The 11,909-nt window shown below is 47.8% G+C and overlaps 1 protein-coding gene across 1 annotated transcript in view; it reads left to right on the forward strand.

The window, feature by feature from the left end:
• Positions 1-8,722, forward strand: part of rhpn2 (rhophilin, Rho GTPase binding protein 2) — a 47,890-nt gene extending 39,168 nt beyond the window's left edge. Inside the window, exons 12-15 of the mRNA XM_056278763.1 lie at positions 2,071-2,147; positions 3,438-3,584; positions 5,204-5,359; positions 7,386-8,722. Coding sequence (XP_056134738.1) covers positions 2,071-2,147; positions 3,438-3,584; positions 5,204-5,359; positions 7,386-7,649 — 644 coding nt within the window. The 3' untranslated portion in view covers positions 7,650-8,722. The remainder of the gene's footprint in view (positions 1-2,070; positions 2,148-3,437; positions 3,585-5,203; positions 5,360-7,385) is intronic.
• The last annotated feature ends 3,187 nt before the right edge of the window (positions 8,723-11,909 follow it).

Genomic DNA, 11,909 nt, shown 5'->3' on the forward strand with positions numbered 1-11,909 from the left:
AAAGTGAGCTGTGGAGGTTTGGTAAATTTGCCAGTGCTTTCAAAACTGTCAGTGTTGGATGTAAAGATCTGAAGCTGAAACATGTTCAGTCACTCAGGAGACAGGAGACAGATGTTCATGGTTTTGGACTCTCTGACACAGAGTTTGGAGGTTTCCTTTAGGGTTTAAACATGGCAATGGCTTGTACATGGTGTATGCTAGTTCAGGGCAGTTGAAATGTTTTGAGTGTGGTGATGTTGGCCATAAGCAGTTCGCATTTCCGCATAGACAGGAAGCGGAGACGGACACCACAGATGCCAACATCCTGCCCACTGATAATGTCTCCAAGGTGGACCAAATGGACCAAACATACTGTGTACAGGGCAGAACAATAATGGACAATATTTTTCTTTTTCAAGATGTGATTGACCTATGTAAACTTTATGATCTTGACATTGGTATTCTCTCCTTTGATCAAGAAAAAGCATTTGACAGGGTGGACCATGGCTATTTGTTTTCAGTACTTAGACTTTTGGTTTTGGAGACCATTTTGTATCATGGGTGGGGTTAATATTACAGTGGTACTGAGTGTTTGGTGAAGGTTGGGGGAGGGTTGAGCCAGCCAATCCCTGTGCAGAGGAGGATAAGGCAGGGTTGTCCCATCTCAGGGCAGCTTTACAGTCTGGCTATTGAAACCCTGCTATGCAGGCTGAGAAGCCATCTCAGCAGGCTTTCACTGTCAGGCACACAACGCAACCTACCTTTGATAGTGTCTGCCTATGTGGATGATTTTAAATGTGTGTGTCAGGTATCGGGGACGTGGAGGTACTACAGGACAGTCTGGGCTTGTATCAGAAGGCTTCATCAGCGAAAGTAAACTGGGCAAAGAGTGAGTACTTATAGGTAGGACAGTGGAACGAGAGGGGCGCACCCAGTCTGCCTGCAGGTCTGCAGTGAGGGAGAAGAGGGATGAAGGTGTTGGGGGTATTTTTGGGCACAAAGGATTATCAGGGATAGAATTGGGGGGGTGTGATGAAGAAAGTGTGTGCTACGTTGTCTAAATGGAAATGGTTGCTACACCAGCTATCGTATAGGGGTCGAGTTTTGGTTGCCAAGAACTTGGTTGCCTCGATACTGTGGCACAGACTGATTGTTCTGATTGAAGACCTTCAGCGGGCCATAGTGGACTTTTTCTGGTCAGGACTGCATGAGATCTGAGCCCCTGCCTTATACTTGCCAGTGGAAGGAGAACAGGGTCTTGTGGACATTACCTCTCGAGTGATGGCCTTGTGGCTCAAGACCGCACCAAGACTACTTTACCACTGTGGTTTGCGGTGGCTAGACACAGCCAAGATCATCCTGTGAATGTGGTTTTGTTGAATCCATGGCATTTGGGTCACAGATGCTAACAGTCTCTTTGTTTGTGTTTAGCGTCAGCAAAGATTGTGCGTGGCGTTGACCATTGCGTCATTTCGTGCTGCATTTCTATTGGCTGGTTAGTAGATGTAGGTCGTAGCAGCAGTCCCGTTGTGAGATGGTCATCCTAAATTTCTGACACTGTCAGACTTTTGTACCAGGTTATCTTCGGTCGCAAGACCGTAATAACGGCCATCTTTGAACCTGTCTCACAGTGCGGTGTAGGACCACCGTTTTGGAGCCACGAACAAAGATATCGCCACGTTTAGTCAGCTTTCATCTGAGACGGCCCAAATTCGCACAGTGTGAGGCTCTGCTCAGGGTGGAGCATGCCTGCTGCAAAATGGTAGACAATCTAGAGGATTTCAGCCTTAAATGGGCAATAGGGGGAATATTGTGCCCAATGGGAGATGATGAAGACCTGGTCTTCTCTTTCTAATTGGTGTAACAAGGGAAAGTCCTGGCTGTATTGTTGGCTTACATTAATTCATTCATTCGTTTGTTCATTCTTTCATTTATTTATGGGTTTTTTTTCACTTGTACTATTTTAGTTGATGTCTTTTTGTCTGTATACCAATTTTAGTGCTTAATAAAGGGTTTTGTAAAATCAAATCTCTCTCTCTCTCTCCCTCTCTCTCTCTCTCGCTCTCGCTCTCTCTCGCTCTCGCTCTCCAGCTAAAACAGAGCACAAGGCAGAGCTGGAGGTACCTGCATCCACAAAGGTGAAAGTCACAGACTTTTTCCAACGACTGGTACGTGGGCTACTAATATTCTTCCACTTACATCACAAATGGTTGGTTTTATTCAGGGAACGGCATGAAGTTGCTCTGTATTTGTGTTCTGCATGAGATTTCTCAGTTTAAAATAAGTGAATTTCAACACCCGGAGCATTTGTGCTATCCCTGAGTACATTCTATTCAAGCTGAGTCTTCCTAGAAGCTTTAGCCATTAGTGGCCTTCATCCCTCATATCCCTGATGAGGATGCTGTTCTCTGAAGCTTCTGGAAGACTCAGTGGGGCAGAAGGCAAAACTAACAATAACCCGGGAGGAGGGGACCTGACCTGCCTTCAGCTCTTGACTTCCACTCAAAACTAAACAGAACTTGGACAGGACTTAGATGCTGATAACTCTGATGTTGGTGATAATCATGATTTAACTGGAAAACATTTACAGCCAAAAATACAGTGGTTGATGTTAAAATCTGTTTTTATTTTCTGAATTCCTGATCATTGAAAGATATATGGCTCTAATCTGAGAGCAGTTAAGTTTAAGTCTCTTCTTCACTGTATTCATGGTGGTCCTGGGTACAACCTGTAGTGTATGTATGTGTGCGTGTGTGTGTGTTGTGTTCATGTTTGTTGCCATCAGTGTGTACTGGTTTCTTACCAGACCTCCCACACAAAAACTTACAATAGGGCGTCCAGGTGGCGTAGCAGTCTATTCCGTTGCCTACCAACACAGGGCGAGCAGTCTGAATCCCCGTGTTACCTCCGGCTTGGTCGGGCGTCCCTACAGACACAATTGGCCGTGTCTGCGGGTGGGAAGCCGGATGTGGGTATGTGTCCTGGTCACAGCACTAGCGCCTCCTCTGGTCGGTCGGGGCGCCTGTTCAGGGGGGAGGGGGAACTGGGGGGAATAGCATGATCCTCCCATGCGCTACATCCCCCAGGTGAAACTCCTCACTGTCAGGTGAAAAGAAGCAGCTGGCGACTCCACATGTATCGGAGGAGGCATGTGGTAGTCTGCAGCCCTCCCTGGATCAGCAGAGGGGGTGGAGCAGCGACCGGGACTGCTCGGAAGAGTGGGGTAATTGGCTAAGTATAATTGGGGAGAAAAATGGGGGGGAATCCCCCCCCCCAAAAAAAGAAACATACGATGATCCTCACACAATGACCCTAAAGTTGGCAGATTTTCTCCTTTCTCTGAGCAGGACCTTCACTCACCAATCCAGCGGTGTTTTATTTCTATATAATCCAGATGCCCTGAAATGCTTCATAACAATCCCCCCTCCCCCCTCCCATATAAACACACATACATACAGGGCCCTCTGTCGGTGTTCTCGGCCAAGCAGCGCTGGACGGCCCCGAGGACCATTCACCTGCTTCCAGAGGATGGTGACCTCGGCTTCAACGTGAAAGGAGAGCCGCCTGTCCAAGTGGTGTCCCTGGACCCACTCTGCCTGGCCGCGGTGAGTTCAGACAACAGGAATGGTGAATTAACTGTGTTCATGTTGGGAGTGAAGTACTTTCTTGGTTTTCTATGAGTCATTAAAAAAAGCCATGCGCAGAGGTCACTATAGGTGAAAAGACTCCTGACGTCTGCAAGAGGGTTATGCAACACCCAGACCTTCTAGTTTAACTTCATTAACAGCCAAGTATGTCTACTCATACCGGGACTTTGTCCCAGTGGGATTTTTAACAAAACACAAGAACTTGAACAAAAAAACAAAACAAAGAATGTCTAACATTATCAGTGAAAGACCATGTACAATACCTTCCATTATCCAGATGTGTGAATGTCGATTTGACAGTCATGTTAGAAATGTTTCTGATCTACTTGTTGGACCTACACGGTCAGCAAAAACCCTCCGTTAAATGGAAACGGTTCACCACAGTTACCTATAGCAGCCACGAACACAAGCTGATTAATTAAAATCCCCTTTAGGAGGTGAAACGGAATTTGAACTCAAAGATGACAGACAGCAGCACGGGAACATAGGCTCCTCCTGCTAGTGAATCTGAGAGTCTCTGCTCCATCCGGACAGTCTGACAGCTCCAAGTAGAGAGTGCAATGAAAAACAGATTAGTTTTACATAAAGCGCGACAAACCACATTCTATATGATTGTGACATTGTTCAAAAGCCTTTTATTAGTGTGACGATGATCATCTGTGGGACTCCTTTTGACTGTAACACTGTTCAAGTCTTTTAGAACATGGTAGAACACATCATGATTTTGAATGACCTGGCCAAGGGGCAGCATGTATATAGAAAAAAGAAGGGGCCCCGATAACTGAGCCTTGAGGGACACCACAACTCAACTGAGCCATCGAGGAAGTAGAGTTACCCAGAACAACAGAAAAAGTTCTGTTGCTGAGGTAAGAGCGTATTAAACTAAAAGCCGGGCCCTTAATGCCAAACCAAGTCTCTAAGCGATGTAAGAGGATGCTGTGATCGACTGTGTCAAAGGCAAAGAAGGTTGAATCAGGTCATCTGGATACAACGTTTATTGACATACATTTCATCACTCAACAAGGTGACATCTTCAGTCTAAACTGACTGCGGGTATCCCCACCCCTTATAGACAATACAGTACAGTACAGTTGCATAACAACAGAAACCAACGACAAGTTTCATATGCAAATATGGGTGTGACCATTAATTAGAGTTTCAGAGGCCATGTGTACTATTCACCGAAGACTAGGGAATGTTGCAATCACAGCATTGGAAGATGGCAACAGATATATAACAACTGAAACCAATGACCAGTTTCATATGCAAATATGGGTGTGACCATTCGAGTCAAAGGCTGTGTGTACTATTCAGAGGATTTGTGTCAAAGGCAGCACTTAAGTCTAAAAGAACTAAAATTAAGCAGTCACCTCTGTCTGCAGTCAGCAAACATATGTATATTCAGAACATTAACACACACACACACACACACACACACACACACACACACACACACAGATACAGGACATTAGCACACACAAATAGGTACATGGGACTGATCCTGGGTGTGTTTGGCTCTGATAAGCATTTAGCTTTAAATAATCTCCTGTTGTTTCTGTCTGTATCTGTGCTTGCAGGCCAACGGCCTCAAAGAGGGCGACTACATTGTTGCTGTGGGTGACACTGACTGTAAATGGATGGGTGTGAGGGAGGTGATGCAGCTGCTGAAGGATGTGGACGAGAGTGGGATCGACATCCGTGTGGTCAGCATGATGGATAGCAACACCTCCATGGTAAGACTGCCCCTCCAATTGGCCTCAAGGGAAAACCATCTGTTTGGATTCTCAGATTGACAGATGAAGATAGTGATTCAGGACAGCTATATTTTTCCCCTCCCCTTTTCATTCCAATGTGGCATATTCAGTCCCCTTTTCTACAAAGTTCCCACCACTGTGTGACCCCTATGGAGGATGGGGAGGGCATAGACTTGCCCAAATGATATCTTTGTATACAAGCCGATCAGTCAAAACATTGAAACCACCTGGCTAATATTGTGTTGGTCGCCCCTGTGCCGCCAGAACAGCTCTGACCCAGATCCTTTAAGTCCTGTAAGTTGCAAGGTGGGGCCTCTGTGGATTGGACTTGTTTTTTCCAGCACATCCCACAGATGCTCGATCGGATTGAGACCTGTGGAATTTGGGAGCCAAGGCAACACCTTGAACTCTTTGTCATGTTCCTCAAATCATTCCTGAGCATTTTTTGCAGTGTGGCAGGGTGCATTATCCTGCTGAAAGGGACCACCGCCATCAGGGAATACCGTTGCCATGAAGGGGTGTACTTGATCTGAAACAATGTTTAGGTAGGTGGTCCATGTCAAAGTAACATCCACATCAATGCCAGGACCCAAGGTTTCCCAGCAGAACATTGCCCAGAGCATCACACTGCCTCTGCCAGCGTGCCTTCTTCCCATAGTGCATCCTGGTGCCATCTCTTCCTCGGGTAAATGCCCGGCTGTCCACATGATGTAAAAGAAAACCTGATTCATCAGACAAGGCCATCTTCTTCCATTGCTCCGTGGTCCAGTTCTGATGCTCATGTGCCCATTGTAGGCGCTTCGGCAGTGGACAGGGGTCATCATGGGCACTCTGACCGTTCTGCAGCTACGCAAACCCACACACAGCCAGCTATGATGCACTGTGTTCTGGGATTCCCCCCCCCCTTTTTTCTCCCCAATTGTATCCAGCCAATTTCCGAGCCGTCCCGGTCGCTGCTCCAACCCCTCTGCCGATCCGGGGAGGGGGTGGAGACTACGATATCCCTCCTCCGATACATGTGGAGTCACCAGCCACTTCTTTTTCACCTGACAGTGAGGGGTTTTGCCAGGGGGATGTAGCGCGTGAGAGGATCATGCTATTCCCCCCAGTTCCCCCTCTCCCCTGAACAGATGCCCTGACCGACCAGAGGAGGCACTAGTGCAGCGACCAGGACACATACCCACATCCGGCTTCCCACCCACAGACATGGCCAATGGTGTCTGTAGGGACGCCCAACCAAGCTAGAGGTAACATGCGGATTTGAACCGGCGATCCCCGTGTTGGTAGGCAATGGAACAGACCGTCACCCAGACGTCCTGCCCTGTGTGTTGTGACACCTGTCTGTCATATCCAGCATTAACTTTTTCAGCAATTTGAAGTACAGTAGGGAGTACTGTGGGATCAGACCAGACAGGCTAGCCTTCACTCTCCACATGCATCAATGAGCCTTGGGCGGCCATGACCCTGCTGCCGGTTAACCAGTTGTCCTTCCTTGGATCACTTTTGGTAGGTACTGACAACTGGATACCGGGAACACCCCAGAAGACCTGCCGTTTTGGAGATGCTCATACCCAGTCATCTAGCCATCACAATCTGGCCCTTGTCAAAGTCGTTCATGCTTGCCCATTTTTCCTTCTTCCAACGCATCAACTTCAAGAACTGACTGTTCACTTGCTGCCTGATATATCCCACCCTTTGACAGGTGCCACTCTAACAAGATAATCAGTGTAATTCACTTTACCCGTCAGTGGTTTTAATGTTTTGGCTGATCGATGTATATCAGAAATGGGTTTCTATGACAGTAGAAAAAACCAGCACATCTGGATCTGTACTGGCTCAGTAGTGACAGAGAGCTCCAGTCTGCATGGCCTTCAGAAATAGCTGGTCCGAACCTTCTGCTGTCAAACATTTTAATATCACGTGTGAGACAGACTAGATGCTTTTCTTTATCAATACTTTTTAGTTTTCCACTTAACACCACAATTATCCTCTCCTGTGTTTCCAGCCTACCAAGAGCGCCACCTTCTGTGGGAACCTACCTAAGACTTACTCCATGATCTGCCTGGCCTATGACGACGATGAAAAGAACCCTAAGTCCAGAAAAGTGGCCAAGAAGCCATCCTTCCTCAGCTGGGGTCTGAAGAACCGCCTGAAGAGCGCCAGCACCCTCAGCCTCCCCACAGCTGACCACGCAGGGGCGCTGCCCTGGAGTAAACCCTGCCCCACCTTCCCTGTCTCCAGCTCCTACAATGACAGTAGTCTCTACTGATCTAGCTAGAGCAGTTTTTCATCTTAAAAGCACTGTGCTGTACATATACTTGACCCAATATGGCTATGGTACAGTAGCGGTACCGTTTGGTTTTCCATTGTTGGTGCTTTCTCAGCACAGTTCCGTCGTCAGCTGATCTGAGCCTTGCCAAATGTCCTGGAAAATCAAACGGTACCGGCACGAGTAAGGTGCAATACACTTGTTCGAAATAAAACATGCTAATGACCATTCCAGTGTGTATTCCTGTAGCCGACACGGGAGCAGGTCCACCATGGTTACTGTCCTGCTTAAGAACGGAAAACTCTTAAGTCTCGATGGAAACCGAGCTGAACCGGAGATGAACCAACACGGGGATGTCCGACAGCCCCGTTGTGGTTCCTATTTTCCTCCACGAGGTTGATTATCTTGTGGTTTAAGAGCTCCCTTGCTGGTTTCAGAGCTGGACCATCTAGCCGTGGTTACAGTGCACTTGGAAAGGTACACATGATCCAGCTTATTATCGATGTATGCAACCGCTCCATGCTCTATGTCAGAGGTTTTATAAGATGAACACATTTGTATGAAGGTGTGTGTGTGTGTGTGTGTGTGTGAGAGAGAGAGTGTAAGGACTATGCTGTGGTCATGGAACAGGTGAAGGACAAAACTGGACTTTTTGTGGGGAGAGCAGGTGAACGCCATACACTGTAAGCTGCTTAAGATATATACAGTGCATATATATTTATATCGAGGTGGATGAGAATATTTGTGTTTAGGTTTGTTCGGTGCCAAGAGCTGGGCCACAAGCAGAAATTGCTCTGTCTGATAACCCACGATTCAACTGTTCACCTTCATCTTCCTATCTTTTTCCACTACATGGTGGCGGCTCGACCCGACTCGACTTTTTCGCTTTCCGTCGCTGGAAAGTACCAGCATTTTTGGTAACTCTTACCACTTTCCTTGCACCACCTTTGTTGAGGTTCCAAAAAAAATAAACTGGAGCGGGTATCAAAAGCAACGCAGACCAGCCACGCCGAGGGGGGTACTGTTACGGCGCTGAGGGGGTACTGTTACGGCGGTGGAAAATGCGTCGAGTCGAGGCGGTACTGTGTAGTGGAAAAGGGCCAATAGAGTGCCACTGCCCTGTAGGGCGTCGAATATGTCTGTGTGTTGTAAATGTGAATCTGGCTGTTAAAGCGGACGTTTTCGTCTCCAGAAGGGAAGACCGTGGCTGGACGAACACTGGACAGCACCGGATGGCCACTGGCCGTTCTCACCACTCCGGGTCAAACGGCCTCTCGCATTCTTCGTTTTTTGCTGACACTCCGCAGTGTCGGTCTATCGCTTTATCTACAAAGTAGATTCTTATAAACATTTGATAATCAAATTATTTATGTGATAAAAACAACAAACAAACAAAAAAAAAACATGAAAATATTCATTTTAGGCCTCGTAAGTAGAAGTGTTGAATGTCGGTACTGGTAAATCTCGTGTAAGGGTTGTGTGATCTGTCGGTGACGTATTTCACATGTGTATTATTTTTCTTTTCCATTAGAGATGGGGGAACTCTTACGCTGGTCTTCGGCAAGTGGGCGGGAAAAAAATCTTCTATTTTCACGTGAGAGAAGAGCGACATTGGGAATATTTAACTCTTGCTCTCTCTACAGCGGTCTGTACTTTACCGTGAAGGAAACCGGGCCTTGATACCGCGGGTCTGTGGGTTAACGTGTTGGGATCGATTAGCCGCATTAGACGGGAACTCCTGTTGTCTGTCCAGAGGGGTCTGTCGTCGTCTTGTCTGTCGTCGTCCGACAGTCCTCCGTATGCATGTTACAGCGCGTATTGGTGATCCGAGATGCTTTCCTCTGTTTGCCGAGGCGCCGGCCTGGTCCTGGTCCTGGTCCTGGTGGTCTCTAGCGGTCTGCGTGTCTGTCTGTGTTGCTTAGCGTCAGTGCTTTGACAATAGGAACTGTGATTTTATTTTGTGCTGAATGTATATACTTAACTTTTAATAAAAGTGGGGGGGGGAAAAAAACAAAATACTTGTCCTTCGAATTTGTGGTTCTGTAATCTGAAGCAAAGCATGGACGCTGCTGGGGTCAGAGGTCACGTTCCCTGTGTGGCCCGGTGGGTGTAAAAAGGGCCCTAAGCAGCCGGTGAAGAGGCTGATTTGAATGTAAATAAAAATGAGAGGCCTTTCAGTGATGCCCCGTCGCTGCTGTGGCAATATGGCTCATCTTAAGAGAAGTGTGGCGCTGCGGTGCTCGGATGGTTGGAACGACACAAAGTCGAGGCCGCCGTTCTCCTCGGTCTCCAGACTGAGCTCACATGATCTCCTAATCCGAGGAGTCGCACACCATGTCTGGGACGGGCTTTTTGTAATCACATCAAGTCTGTTTGCTCAGCGGACCTTGTCAGCGTTATTGGAAGAGATGACTGACAGTAAGATCACGTCCGGGGCCGTGCCTATAGTCCCCGGGTCCTATAGGGAGGACCCCTCACGTCCACAGGGCCTGATTAATCTGAGCTGCTCATTAAAATACCCTGGCCGGGGTGAGGGCCGAGCATCCATCTATCCGTACCATCCATTATCCGAACCCTGCCCTCGGGGTGGCGGGGATGCTGGAGCCCATCCCAGCAGTCACTGGGCGGCAGGCGGGGAGACACCCTGGACAGGCCGCCCGTCCATCACAGGGCCCACACACACACATTCACACCTAGGGACAATTCAGTACGGTGAGTCACCTGACCTACGTGTCTTTGGACTGTGGGAGGAAACCCACGCAGACACGGGGAGAACATGCAAACTCCACACAGAGGACGACCCCCGAGGTTGGACTACCCCGGGACTCGAACCCAGCACCTTCTTGCTGTGAGGCGACCACGCTAACCGCTGCGCCACCCAGTGCCACCCAGTGCCTAGCATGTAGTCTTTAACCCTTCAGTTGTCTTACGGGTCAAAATGGCCCATAACAGTGTTGAACAGCAGAGAAAAGACTCCACCCTGAAACGCGATGACTTTTCCTACACTGACCCCAACAGTAGAAAAAGTGAAATGTTGTTTTTGTTCATATTTCCGTGAAAGCTGTATACCACTAGGGTACTAAGATTGACCCTCTAAAAACGAGCGGTGTCCACTGATGAAATGCAGTCTTTCTGCACTGTGAAGAGGGAACGCCCAGATAGTCACACAGCTTGTGATGGATGACAGGCTGCTTCTTGGTGTAAAATAGATTTGGGGTTTAAAATTAAATTAAGTTGCTTCAATTTAGAGGTTTAATGAAGGCGGGTCATAAATGGCCCTTAACACAAGGGCAGTACACACAATGTGTGGACCACAACACATTCAACACTAATATGGATTGAGCATTGCTCCCAGACAGCTGAGTGTGTGTGTGTGTGTGTGTGTGTGTGTGTGTGTGTGTGTGTGTGTGTGTGTGTGTGTGTGTGTGTGTGTGTGTGTGTGTGTGTGTGTGTCAGACCCAATCAAATTACCAAACAGTTAAAACAAAACTACATCACACATTGGCAAACACAAACAAAAACACAGAGCAACATGCAGTGCTGTCTGGCCCCACATGGACAGTCCACCATTGCCGATGATGTGAGCAAGGTGACAGGTCAGCAACTAAAAGGAACCCCGACAAAGTGCAGACTGAGTGACCACAGCCTTGCTGTAGAAAAGGGGAGACCCAGGAAAACCTGTTCCCTGCAGAGCAAAGGCTGTGCTGTCACTGCACCCTCACAGTGAGCCTGAAACAGAGCTACACTTCCTCACCACATGTGAACATATAAACATGTTAGAGAAGCACATTTTAAACAACTCCAACTCATAACTAAAGGTTTGCTAAACCTACCAGATGAAGAAAAACTACCAGTCCTACTAGAGGAAGACCCAAAGAGCTGTAAGTTAGCAGCAGGCTGTGTTGCTGCCTGCCATAAAGTGAGGCACAGCGAGTGTAAGTCAGCAGCAGGCTATGTTGCTGCCTGCCATAAAGTGAGGCACAGTGAGTGTAAGTTAGCAGCAGTCTATGTTGCTGCCTGCCATAAAGTGAGGCACAGTGAGTGTAAGTCAGCAGCAGGCTATGTTGCTGCCTGCCATAAAGTGAGGCACAGCGAGTATAAGTCAGCAGCAGTCTATGTTGCTGCCTGCCATAAAGTGAGGCACAGCGAGTGTAAGTCAGCAGCAGTTTATGTTGCTGCCTGCCATAAAGTGAGGCACAGTGAGTGTAAGTCAGCAGCAGGCTATGTTGCTGCCTGCCATAAAGTGAGGCACAGCGAGTG

This window comes from Lampris incognitus, chromosome 4, assembly GCF_029633865.1.
Source record: "Lampris incognitus isolate fLamInc1 chromosome 4, fLamInc1.hap2, whole genome shotgun sequence".
Taxonomy (NCBI): Eukaryota; Metazoa; Chordata; class Actinopteri; order Lampriformes; family Lampridae; genus Lampris; species Lampris incognitus.